Source organism: Lactuca saligna, chromosome 4 (assembly GCF_052625555.1).
Source record: "Lactuca saligna cultivar CGN05327 chromosome 4, ASM5262555v1, whole genome shotgun sequence".
Classification (NCBI taxonomy): domain Eukaryota; kingdom Viridiplantae; phylum Streptophyta; class Magnoliopsida; order Asterales; family Asteraceae; genus Lactuca; species Lactuca saligna.
In genome coordinates, this window is record NC_136420.1 from 202,615,573 (window position 1) to 202,627,865 (window position 12,293).

The 12,293-nt window shown below is 34.7% G+C and overlaps 1 protein-coding gene across 19 annotated transcripts; it reads left to right on the forward strand.

Annotated features, from left to right (window-relative positions):
- The first annotated feature begins 2,935 nt into the window (after positions 1-2,935).
- LOC145043254 (26S proteasome non-ATPase regulatory subunit 2 homolog A-like) lies at positions 2,936-11,049 on the forward strand. 19 transcript variants are annotated; one of them, XM_078991843.1, is made up of 26 exons: positions 2,938-3,339; positions 3,456-3,525; positions 3,720-3,851; positions 4,096-4,342; positions 4,662-4,881; positions 4,982-5,043; positions 5,132-5,200; positions 6,087-6,168; positions 6,251-6,344; positions 6,448-6,614; positions 7,033-7,248; positions 7,501-7,530; positions 7,721-7,802; positions 7,947-8,104; positions 8,191-8,232; positions 8,366-8,424; positions 8,540-8,571; positions 8,728-8,868; positions 8,953-9,057; positions 9,136-9,179; positions 9,285-9,381; positions 9,519-9,724; positions 9,823-9,984; positions 10,120-10,163; positions 10,443-10,594; positions 10,671-11,049. In XM_078991843.1, exons 18-22 carry the CDS (start codon positions 8,731-8,733, stop codon positions 9,615-9,617), a joined length of 483 nt encoding a protein of 160 aa, XP_078847969.1. In that variant the 5' UTR covers positions 2,938-3,339; positions 3,456-3,525; positions 3,720-3,851; positions 4,096-4,342; positions 4,662-4,881; positions 4,982-5,043; positions 5,132-5,200; positions 6,087-6,168; positions 6,251-6,344; positions 6,448-6,614; positions 7,033-7,248; positions 7,501-7,530; positions 7,721-7,802; positions 7,947-8,104; positions 8,191-8,232; positions 8,366-8,424; positions 8,540-8,571; positions 8,728-8,730; the 3' UTR covers positions 9,618-9,724; positions 9,823-9,984; positions 10,120-10,163; positions 10,443-10,594; positions 10,671-11,049. The 19 variants fall into 19 exon arrangements, with proteins under 19 accessions (XP_078847979.1, XP_078847980.1, XP_078847969.1 ...); XM_078991842.1 differs by having other exon boundaries at positions 4,662-4,706; positions 4,777-4,881; positions 7,721-8,104; XM_078991853.1 differs by having other exon boundaries at positions 2,936-3,339; positions 7,721-8,104; positions 9,514-9,724.
- The last annotated feature ends 1,244 nt before the right edge of the window (positions 11,050-12,293 follow it).

A 12,293-nucleotide genomic window follows, 5' to 3' on the forward strand; every position in this document is an offset into this window, starting at 1 on the left:
CGGACGAGAAATGTGTCGGTTGGATGCTAAGTGTTAGTTCGGGGCTTGAACACACGCGAGGTTCCTATGTAATATGAAGAGATACATATTTGTATCTAATTAGACTTTAAACTATCAAATAAGTAAACAATACACTACGAGACGTGAAAACGCTTTATTTCAAGTGTTAGGAGTGATCTGGGTTGCATGTAAGGATGTGTAGGGCCTAGATAAGGAGTTTACTCTTCAAGAGTAAGCCCTTAGGGTGCTTACGGTCCAAAGACCATATCCCTATGAGCTTACGGCCGTAAACTCATGGGTGGTGTGTCACACCCCAAAACCAAGAATGGCGGAAACGTTCCGGGGTGGAGGACGTCATGTATAGTATCACAACAGTGTAAAGTAGTAAACAAGCAACAACATCATCCATTGCATTAAAAGTAAAGTATTAATACATGTGTGTTCTTTGTATGTAATTAGACACCAAAATATGTAATCAACATAAAAGACGAGTCTTGTCTGTGCTCCGTCTTCTCAAGACCTGGCCATCTTACCTGTCTACTGGTGACCTGAGAATACAAGTTATGTTGAAAGCGACTATCAGCCTAAAGCTGGTGAATTCATAAGTATTTAAGTGTCATTGTCTTGTTTTGGAAAGCTGTTATGAATGCCATGTAAATCTTTGAATGAATCAAATGATATAACTATGAAAAACCCTAGAAGATCCCATATTTCCTACTAGTATAAAATGTAGTCTTCTACTAAGACCCGAATGTTTTGAAAGTAGTCTTCTACCAACACCTGTGTGTTTTGCTGTAACAAAGATGGTTTTTCCTTCTTTTTGACTATTACTAACAGTACTTAGTCTATCTCATCATTTATGTGAATGTATCACAAAATAAAGTAATAGGAAAAATAGAATCATGTAAGTGTTATCCTTTTGTATTAGGATTAACACGACATCGCGACTAGCGAAATGTATAACCTTTGAACATCCGTAGATTGTTCAAGTTTCCTCTGTCGCTGCAGCAGGTTTAAGGAATGGTTAGTCCCGTAAAGCTACTCCTAATGTAAGTATTAACTATAGGCATTCGTAGATGGTCATTTACCTCTGTAGCGAACAGTAGGCTAAAGTAATAGTTAGTCCTATAAAGGTACCCCTAATATAACTAATAATCGTAGAAATCCGTAGATGTTCATCTATTATTGTTGCTAACAGGTGGGTTCTGGAATGGTTAGTCCCGTCTAGACATCCCGTTGCACTGGAATAGGCAGGACAATTTACACATAATGTACTAGTAAATCATCCTAGTGAATCTAGGTACAAGAATCCATGTAAGTGCATACAAATAAATGTATATATGTAAATGTATTCATGTTAGCGCATCTATGTAGACATATTCATGTGACATGTAATGTATAGTATAGACTCATGAATGAACTGACTCTGTTGTAATTCCTTGTAATAGGAATAATGTTATGGATCTCCTAACTATCCCTATAATATTTTAACTGGAAGGTAATTTATTGTCCAAGCAGGTTTATACACCCTTTCTACACAACAAGGTGGGAAACTAAATGAAGGCTAAAAACTATAACATCAATACATATATAAGAACATAAGTGTATAGATATAGTTTTGTTCAAGAAGGTAAAAATGGTTTTGTAAAACATCTAAGAGTTTTGAACAATAATTAACAATGACTTGATGTCATTTTAATAAACATTTCAAACATAATACTTTTGCTACCAATGTATTTTTAAGATAGAAAACCATTTCATGCATCACATTTTGAAGTGTGTGAAATCTGCTGGATGAAAACACAGTTATAAATACATATGAGTGATTTAATAACATGTTGTTTTCTACTTGTATTCCCCCCCCCCCTAACGCATTTAAAATCATTTAAAACATTGATTAAGGGGTATGAACTCAACTGATGTGAGTGGTACGGATGTATAGAAGATGTAGGATTGCTAGATGTCAAGTGAAGTCCTGAACACACTCTGTGATCCTAGTTAACATATAATCACACATATATGTACCCAATTAGTTTTAAACTACTAATTGATCATGATAAGACCTCCTAGAACATGCTAAACACCTTACATAGGTGTTATTAGCCCTAAGGATGGCATCTAAGTTGTTGTAGGTCATGGCTAAAGTGTTTGGGGTCCAAGGGTAAACTCCTTTGGAGTTTACGGTTTTAATGACTATTACCCAAGGAATTTACAGCAGTAAACTCAAGGGTTTATGGTCGTAAACTCTACACTTTATGACCATAAGTTTTTTTGAGGTTTTACAAGTCCTTTGAAGCATTTCTACTTGGTGGTTAGGCCTTTGGAAGGGATTAGGGCATTACTACACTCCTTGGAGGAGTTTACGGCCTCATGGTCATTTTCCTTTGGGTTTACTACCGTAAACCCATATGGAAAATGGTATTGCCATGTTTTCAAGTCCTTAACTCATCAAAGTAATTGTCTAGGTTAGTTTTTTTAGGCCTAAGGAAGGAATATGGCCCAATTAAAATCACTTTAGGGTGTTTATGGTTTTGGGAGATCCCCAAACCGTAAACACATAATAATGTTGGACTTTGGTGTTTTTCAAGGCTTAAACACATCAAGGGAAGGTTTAAACACATCAAGGCACTACTAGAAAAAAGGCCTTTAATGACGCGCAATTTATGACGCGCACAGATCTACGATTCGCAAAAGTGTGTGACGTAAAAATAATGTTATCTCTCAAATATTTTGAAGGATTTAGTACGCGCATTTTTGGGCGCCCTAGAATTTCTGTCAGAAAAAAATAAAAATAAAACACGGAAGACACCCATCATAAGCGCGTGTCCTGTGCACCATGTCGCTTTATAATTTTTAAATGCGCGTTCCTATTACAAAATGGGTACCAAAACTAGGGCTTTTTTTTTCAAGAACGTCACGGGGACTTTCATTCTCTCATATCTCACATCCTTCGTCTCTGCCCTAACCCATCACCACTGCCCCCAACACCCACCGTCTCTTTTGGCCTCACACAGTGGCGGCACACCGGCCCTATCGACGAACGCTTCATCCACCACCATGTTGCACTGCCCAATGCCTGTGTCGGTCCTGAAGCATCACACATGGCGGAATCGAATCCAAATCTGTTCTGGATAAGATTCAAGGTGAATTCATATTTCCTTGGGTAGGGTTACCTCAGTATACCAGCTTCGCCTCCAATATTTTCTCCATTCAAAAAACTACTACTAACTCTCAACACTGTTTCCAACAACGATTCCCCGGTAGTGGCCGGTACCCTGTTTTCTTCTCCACCCTTTTCCTTGCAACACTTTGATCCTTAAGTAGGCCTAGACTACTTTGGTACGAACCCTAAATAGTTCTATTTTATTTTTTGCATTTCTGCACAAATTCGTTCTCTTGTTCATCCAGATTTGTCTTCTTCACCGTCATGGCATTTTTTCTTTTTCTTGTTTTAGGGTGCCAATCGTTTTATGTAACATTGAAGTTGATGGAGAAATTTAAAACCATAGAGGATGCTAGCGATAGGTGTTTTCTTACCCTTTATACTTAATTTTAATTACTTTTCCAGTTTTCCTCTGGTAAATAAATATATTGTTTTTGAACATCAACAATTTTCCCTCCTTAATTTATTCGGAGATATATGTTTCAGTTGCTTTTGATTTTTGTGTTTTTTCAACCTCGATGTATTATTGTTGATTTTTGGCATTTGATTGTTGAAGGGAAGGAAGAGGGATTACACAGTATTATTCCCTTCAAATGAGGACATGCACGAAATCCCACATGATAATCAAAGACAGGGCCATAAACCGAGTAGATAAATTTTCCACTTCAATTATGCTTTCATCTCTCTGGTAAGTGTTTTTCAATATAGGCAATGAATCATCTTTTTTACTCAATGTTCTTCATCTTCTAATCTAGGGGTTTTTCTTCCCCTCATCCTTGCTAAAAATTCAATTTTGATGCTGATAATATACATTTTTCATTACAAACCACATCAATTTTCATTTGAAATTTAAAAATAAAAAAACTAAAACTATTTTATGCCGTTGGATTCTTAAATGTAGAATTAACAAATGTATGATAAATTCTTTGCAGGCATATAACTAAGATCCCTCTAGCTGTTTGTAAAAGGTCTTATAGAAGGCTCTCATATATAGTACAACCCAAACTAGAAATCCTTCGTTAGTAAGGTTCATATCAATGGGACATCATTTGTACAATATTCGTATGTGTCTTGTCCGGATGGGATTCCATGTTGCTAATGTTACATAATTCAAAGAATGCACTTGCACCTGATAAACTGGTCAGTTCTCATCGTGATTACTCCCAATAGAGCTAAAAGGTTTTTATCGTTTCCTTTTTATTCCTCCTAAAAATATTTGTAAATTTCATTCATTTTTCAATTGTGTGTTCCGTCTTGGGGCAATTTGCGGTCTTAATTAGGCATAAATGATCAATTTTTTCACAAAGTTTATCTAATTTTCTGTTATTCTACTAAAAGCTTTCAAAATATCTTTTGTTTCTTATCTGTATATAGTATCCGTATGCTAGGGGTGTTTAAATTGCACATCTTGAAATTAATCATGTGATTATTGGCACTTAAATCAATAATGTTTGAGTGACTTGGAGTTGCCTTATGAAGATTTCTCGTTCATCTTCAGTATGGAACAAAGCTTCGTTTCGGATCCAAAGGGCGCCAAATTAAGGTGGGTAAAGTTGGTGACAAAATGACCTATGTTTGACCACATCTGCTAAAGAAGCCTGAAATCACTACAGATGCCTGGTTAGATTTTGAGAACGAGGGTTCTCATATGAGAGGGGATTGGAAGAACTGATGAGAGGGTATTTGGATGATTTCATAACTTCACCTCAACTACTCTAGTAAGTAGTACATGTAAACTAAATCTTACTAATTTTTCTCAAATTATATTATCAAAAAAAAGTTTTAATCACAAATTTTTCCCCCCATTACTCTTTTTAGGTAGTTTTAGCAGCTCGGAACTCTACTGCAGTTGTCTTCTTGGGGACATTTTGTGCAATTGGGTAAGTGATACACATATATAGTAAGCTATATTTCAAATTATACATGTGACAATATAATATATGTATTTTGTTTATTATGAATTATCAGGATAATGACTATCATATTTGTTGTTCTTGGGCGAACTTTTCACTATATAGATGAAATCCTGCCCTTCAGGTTTCTTTTCTCTTTAATTGATGGTAATTAAAGCCATTTTATTCGTTCATCCTAATAATATATTATCTTGAATGCCAGATTCGATGACATGGACCTTCATCTTGATGATAGTGTTAAATGTTGCTTTAAATTGTCAGCTGTTAAGTTGTTTATAACGATTTGATTTCTGCAAACTAGTAGGGTTTTCCATAACTTGATAATTGTTAAACATGGATTGTGTGGGGTGTATTGTACTTGAAACTTGAAAGTTTCTTTTCCTGTTTATGAAAAACAAGGATTGAACACTCTGTTAGTTGGTCAAGATTCACCTACCGAACCCTTAAGTTCCTAGTTTTGTTTTTTATGATACAAATTATACCAACTACAAAGTATTGTTTGCCAACTCTTCCTGCATCCCTAATCATATCATCTATAAGCACACCATTTTTATTCATATGCCATTCTTTCACCCAAAATGATGAGGATACATACAATATTTAAGTTGAAAGAAGGACATGGCATACAATATCCCTAGACAATATAGTTGTTGTTTATGCTTTAAAGTGATTCAATTTTACACTTTTCTTCAGAAACAGGAATATTAAAGCAGTGGAGTGAAGAATGTAAGTAGGTGAAGGTGCCCTATCTGTGATGGGCCCATGCCCAATGGATTTATCCAACATTAATCTGTTTAGTATGAGTGGGATTCTGACTGCAGCTAGCACAATCATTAGCACTTTTCGTTTAGTGTTTGTAGATGAATAGGGTGATAAATCATTTTTCTCTACAATTGGCAAGTAATTGGTCTTAAAGAATTAAAGATTTTTTTTCTAAAATTAGTTAATTAGTTATTAATTTATTGATATATATATATATAACTAATTAATGTTGATGGTGTTTGTATCAGGCCAGGAGTTCTGCTAAATTGAAGAGAGTCATGCAAACAATTCTTTCATTAGGAAATGCATTGAATCAAGGGACTGCAAGAGGTGAGTTAAGTTTGACTTTGACTATGATCTTTGACTTTGACTTTTTATACTCACAGAAATATAAAAATTGATTTTGTTTTAGGGTCTGCGATTGGGTTCAGGTTGGATAGCCTATTGAAACTTACAAACACACGTGCAAGGAACATAGAATGACACTTAGGCATTATCTTTCTAAGGTATTTATTTTATTTCTCTTCCTTTTATTTTAGTAAAAGTAAAAAGTATAAAGAAAATCATCTTGTTTTCAACTTTTGTGAATCATGGTGGATATGCGTGTAGGTGCTTGCTGAGAAACTACCTAAAGTTCTTGATTTTTCCAAGGATCTTCAAAGTTTGGAACCTGCAGCAATAACAGCCATATTCTGTTTGTCACTTATAGGGTAAGAGGATGAAGAGGTGGATGATTTTCGAAACTCAAGGCTGAAGAAGGAGAAAAAGATTAAACGGTATGTATTTACTTTTGTGTTCATCTTCTTCCTCTCTATGTTCTTGTAAATACAAAATTAATCCCACAATTAAATTCATGAATTAGGGGTTAGGGTTTGGAGTGATTTAGGGAGACGATGGGATTGGGTAATCTTCTTCCTCCCATAGTTGGGCGTGCAGGGCTTCGGAGGAAGCAGGCATGTAGAGGTTCTTACAGGGGTAGTTAGAATCTGCAAAGGGGTCAAAAAAGTCAATTTAGTTTGGATTTGTGCATACATTGTATCATTCATTAATCATGTTTATGTGCTTTTTTGGGTTGACTTGCAATACTTTTTTGTTCTTAATTCCTCTCCTCTCCATTTTGATCATTTTGTACATGAATGTTCTATATATGTTGTTAAGATGTTCCACAATGATGATTGTGACCTTTTTTTCTAGGTGTATGCAATAATGGAGATACAGACAACTGAAACTTTAGAGAATTCAACCTCACTTCCTGTTACAAGCACAGAGACAACTGAGACTTTGGAACAATTAACACCACCTGTGATTTCCCACGCACAGACAGTTGAAACATCTGAGCCGCCACTGCCACCGCCTCCGGTGACAAAAATGCCAGAAAGCTTATGAGCTTTTCATGGAACATTAATCCAAGTAAGTTCTTAAAGCTTATGAGCTTTTCATGGAACATTAATCCAATAATTATGGCAATTTATAATTTTCTTAAATGTCATAAATGATTAACTTGTTAAATATTATTACAATTTACAAAAAGTATTGAAATTGAAAGGGGGAGATTAGCTTCTCTTTATTACTTAATAAAATATAATTCATATTTATTTTTAATATCCCTCTCAGTTACTTACAAATTTTCTTGGTTTACATGTGGTTATAATCCTCGTGGAGCTGGGTTTTTCAACGAGAAATACATCTTAGGTAAAAAAAATTATATTTCTACCCTTTTCCAAAGTGTTTTAAATATTTTTCAGTAAGCAAACCATTATACCCATTTGTCAGTCTAAAAAAACTATTTCCTCCAATTACCGGTTTTAGTATCTATGTAAAATAAAGAAAAGCACAACACACTTTCATAAGTTTATTGATTGAGCAATGTGTAATTCGACAGATATGCATAAGACGAATCAGAAAAAGAAGAAGATCCTGAAGAAGATGATGAAGAAATGGCAGATGCAAGTCCCAAGAACGAGGCGAGTGAATTTTATTGTCTGATTTTGATGCGTTTTATTTAAATGCTTTTAAAATTGGTGAAGTCTCATATTTTATGGTACTTTTTATACGAGAAATGAGAGGATGAAAAAAAGTTGACATGGATGTTAAGTATGAAAATGTAGAAGAAAAAGTGAAAGTTGAAGAAGAGAATGTTGTTGCTGCTAAAGTAACTGTGAATCCAGACACCAAGTTGCAGGTTGAGGAGAAAAAGGAAAACAGAAAGGTGGGCACGAATAATAAAAAAGAAGCTCCGGTTACCATTAACAAGGAACTCTTGCGGGTATTTCATCTTTAAAATGTGTAATTCTTGTGAGTTTTTATAAATTCTTTTGTTAAATTTAAAAAAATATCTCCTGTTCATGACAGGCTTTCAGGTTTTTTGACCGCAATCGAGTGGGCCACATTAGGGTAAAATCATGTTTATTTTGTCTTAATTCTCTTACAAATTGTTTCAGTGGTTTTGCTTATTCCTCAAGCACCCAACGTTATGTTATAGTTTAACAAGGGTATAGTTTGCTTTTTTTTGGTATGTCTTTTTCAGGGTGTAGAAAAAGCAATTAAATAGAACTGGGAAAGCTATTCTTAAGGTTCATCTACATTGTATGTATTAATTTTGATAAAGTGTTGAATAAAATATTGATATTGGAAATTTTTTGGATTTCTATTCCATATATCATCATGTATTTGAAATTCTATCTATGGTTTACATAAACAGGAAATCTACCCAAGTTTCATTGCTGTGATTGGGTTGGTTTTTCAAACTATAATATCATAATGGGAAGTTGCATTTAGCTCTTCTTTGAAAAACTGCTCATTTGTAGCGATTTGTTATTGATATAAATGATTAAAGTTGAATGTTGTTGTATGAAGAAAGGAAATTGGTTGGTTGTGATGTGATTTTAGGGAATGATCCTCCTTTGGGATGTTGATGTTGGGCTTGCTCAAATTGACAAGTACTTTCATAGCAATGATAATCATGTGATTGCTGGTGCATTGTTAGGAGTTGGGGTTGTAAACTGTGGTATCAAGAATGATTGTGACCCTGTGAGTGCTTAATTTTCTTTTTTCTTTCTGACCTGTTGTTGTTGGTTGTTGGTTGTGATTTTATTTTGGGTTGGGTTGTTTCAGGTGTTGGCACTTTTTGTTGATTATCTGGATAAAGAAAATTCTTCCATTAGAATTGGAGCCATAACTGGTTTGGGCCTTGCATATGCGGGTACCCAGAATGAACAGGTAGGTCCTCCTTATTGTTGACAATTCACACACACACACACACAAGCATTGCTGACAGTTGTGTTTTTTCGTTTTCAGATCCATGACAAGCTGAGTCAAATTCTTGATGAACCGAAAGCAAGGTTTGATGTTATCTTGTTCATAGCAATTACATTGGGTTTGGTGTATGTGGGTTCCTGCAATGAGAATGTTGTTCATGCCATAATTTTTGCACTGATGGACCGCAGTGAGTCAGACTTGGGGGAGCCTCTTGGCTTAGGTCTTACGTGTTGGATTGGATTTACTAAGACCATGCCTTCTTGTTTTGTTAGTGAACTGGTTCAGGTGTGACACTTCATCTATCTATTCACTTTCCACTTGGAAAAAAAATACTCTTTAGGATTGTGCTGAATTATTATGACCATTTTGCCCTCATAGGAATTTTGACATTAACTTACATGGGCACATTTCTTTTAGTGTAGATTTTTTCGAAGATAAATGAATCCAAAGAAGATAAGTATCTCCTGTTGTTTGTATATATACACTTTTTCTTCTTGTTTAAAAACTTAAAAACTATATAATTGTGAAGATTGAAGGTTCACACACTGTTAAAAGGATTGGAAAAGATAGTTGCAAGTGCAGATATTCCAATGTTAGTCTGTGGTGACTTCAATTCAGTTCCAGGAAGGTATGTTGTGTATTTTTATGCCATAACTTTTATAAAAGTAAAAGCTTTATTATGTTACATAATCTTTATTGAATTATTTCTTTTAAACTGAATTTCAGTGCCCCTCATGCACTTCTTGCATTTGGAAAAGTTGATCCAATGCATCAAGATTTAGCAATTGACCCTCTTGGAATCTCGATGAAACACTATAACTGGAACCATGTATCCTAGAGATTTGAAATAGTTCCTAAAGAACTAGCTACAATTTATAAATCTAAATGGTAAACAAAAGATCCCATACATTCCATGGGTCCGTGGGCCAATTAATTATCCTAAATAGGGCCTATAAAAAATAAAGACAAAGTTCATTCAATTATATATAAAAGTACTAAATAGAAGCATTATGTTGTGTGCAGAGAAATAATGCAAGCTGTAAGATTCTCACCTGCATTTCAGTAAGGTCATTTCCTTTTTCATTTTGTCTGATTGTGTGTTTTTTTTTTTTTAGTTTTAGTACTTAACTAATCATTTTCTTTTTGTTATATTCCCTCTTCAGAAGCCAATTAACTTTTTTTTTTTTTCGAAAGCTAGTTTCAATCGGATTGGATGTTGCAACAGATAATCCTATTGGAATTTGGTTTAGTTTTTATGTTGAGACATATATTGAATGGATCTTGATTAGTGTCTTTTCACCAATCTTGTCCCAATGGTAACCATTAAAGCACCTTTGCATTAACAGTTAATCTGTTGTGAACCAAAGAGTTGTTGTGCAAAGAGAAGTGTTTTTGGAAGACTTGTCACTTTGAACTAGAAACTCATCCCTTGCACCACTTTCTGAATGCAACATTCCATACTATAAGTAGAACCCCACTAAGCGTACATCAATACAAGGTCTTTTTTAACACCTAAACATATTAAATTTCATAATTATTATTTATTACATTAATGCTTTTAATATGTTCTTTAGTTGCTTACGCCATCAGTTCTTATTGGTCTATTGGTTAATGCCCACCAACATCTCCTAGCACTAAGGATATCAGATTATCTTGGAATACACCAAGTTCTGTGATATTTCCAATACCAATGATAAGGAAGAATTACAATCTGGTGTTGTGGAAGGAGTCAATCTCTTTGGGAAGTAATGGAGCCAAAAGAAGGTAGTCTACTCTAGGTGCAGTTTGTTATTATTCTATTGGTTATTTGAAGCATGGAGTTGATGCCTCCTGCAAGTGAAGTTACTTAGATGGAATTTGATGTACATAGTAGATTAGATGCAAATTTATAGATTGTAAGAAATAGAATTGTATGACATTAAATTTATGCAATGGATTCTATTTTTTTTATAAGATATTTTATTTTCTATTATGAAAGATTAAATACAAATTTAATTTGAAAATAAGTAAACCTATAAAGAATATTTTTTTTAAACATTTAAAATTATGATACGCAAAAATTTGTGTCATCTTCATTTATGACATGGCCTTTCTTGACAGGGGCTTTCTTGATACGCATTGCGTGTCATTAACACACGCGTCGTAAGGTTACGACACGTGAATGCGTGTCATCTTCCTTTATGACAGGGCCTTGCTTGATACGCATTGCGTGTCGTAAATGTGCGTCATCTATAGACGACGTGCAAAAGCGCGTCGTCTCTCTTTATGACAGGGCCTTCCTTGACGCGCATTTGCGCATCGTTTGAGCCTTTTACGACGCGCAATGAGCGTCATAAAAGGCTGTTTTTCTAGTAGTGAGGGAAGGTTTAGACATCAACTAAGGCTAGGTAAAGGACTTAGGCACACTTTGGTGCCTTATTTGGTGTTTATGGCCCAAGAACATTCTTGGACCATGAACACCTTAATCCTTGTGTTCTTGGCATATTTTCTTGATGCTAACATGTAATACAAGCTTAATAAGACTTAAGGATGGAAGTACTTAGTATAAGGAAGCTTGAATTGAGCTAAAAGTCCAAGAACACTTAGTGTGTGTTCTTGGTGTTTTGAAAAACTAGTCAAAACACATAAATGGATGGATTAAAGGATGTACAATCACTAGATTAAGTGATATACTAACTTGAAATGGCTAGAACACTTACAAGTTTGAAGATCTTGAATGAAATCTTGGATCATTCTTGAGAGGTTTTGAGTTTACTCTTTTAGGGTGAAAATGAAAAGTGAAGAACTTTGGGGAGTAAACTCATGCTTAAGGCGTGAGTTTACGGTTTTTGAGGGAGTTTACGGCCGAAACATAAAAGTTTGTCCGTGCACTTCTAAGCTACGTGGTACTCGCGGTTTAGAATTTCAAGACCCAAGACGGCACATTCTTTCACCCGTTCATTTAAAGAATAAATATTACAATAGTCAAACGAACTTTAAATTTGTTAAAAACAAATAGAACTGAAATTGACTTATAATATGAAGTGATTGACTCTTAGGGTTTGACCGAATGAAAATTTCGAGTTGTCACATCATCCCCCTGTTAAAGGGAATTTTGTCCCGAAATTAAAGTATAAGCAACTAAAGTATTTACAAATGATTAAGTAAAAATATGAGGATATTTTAGTTTCCTCTGATCCTCTTGCTCCCATGTGAAT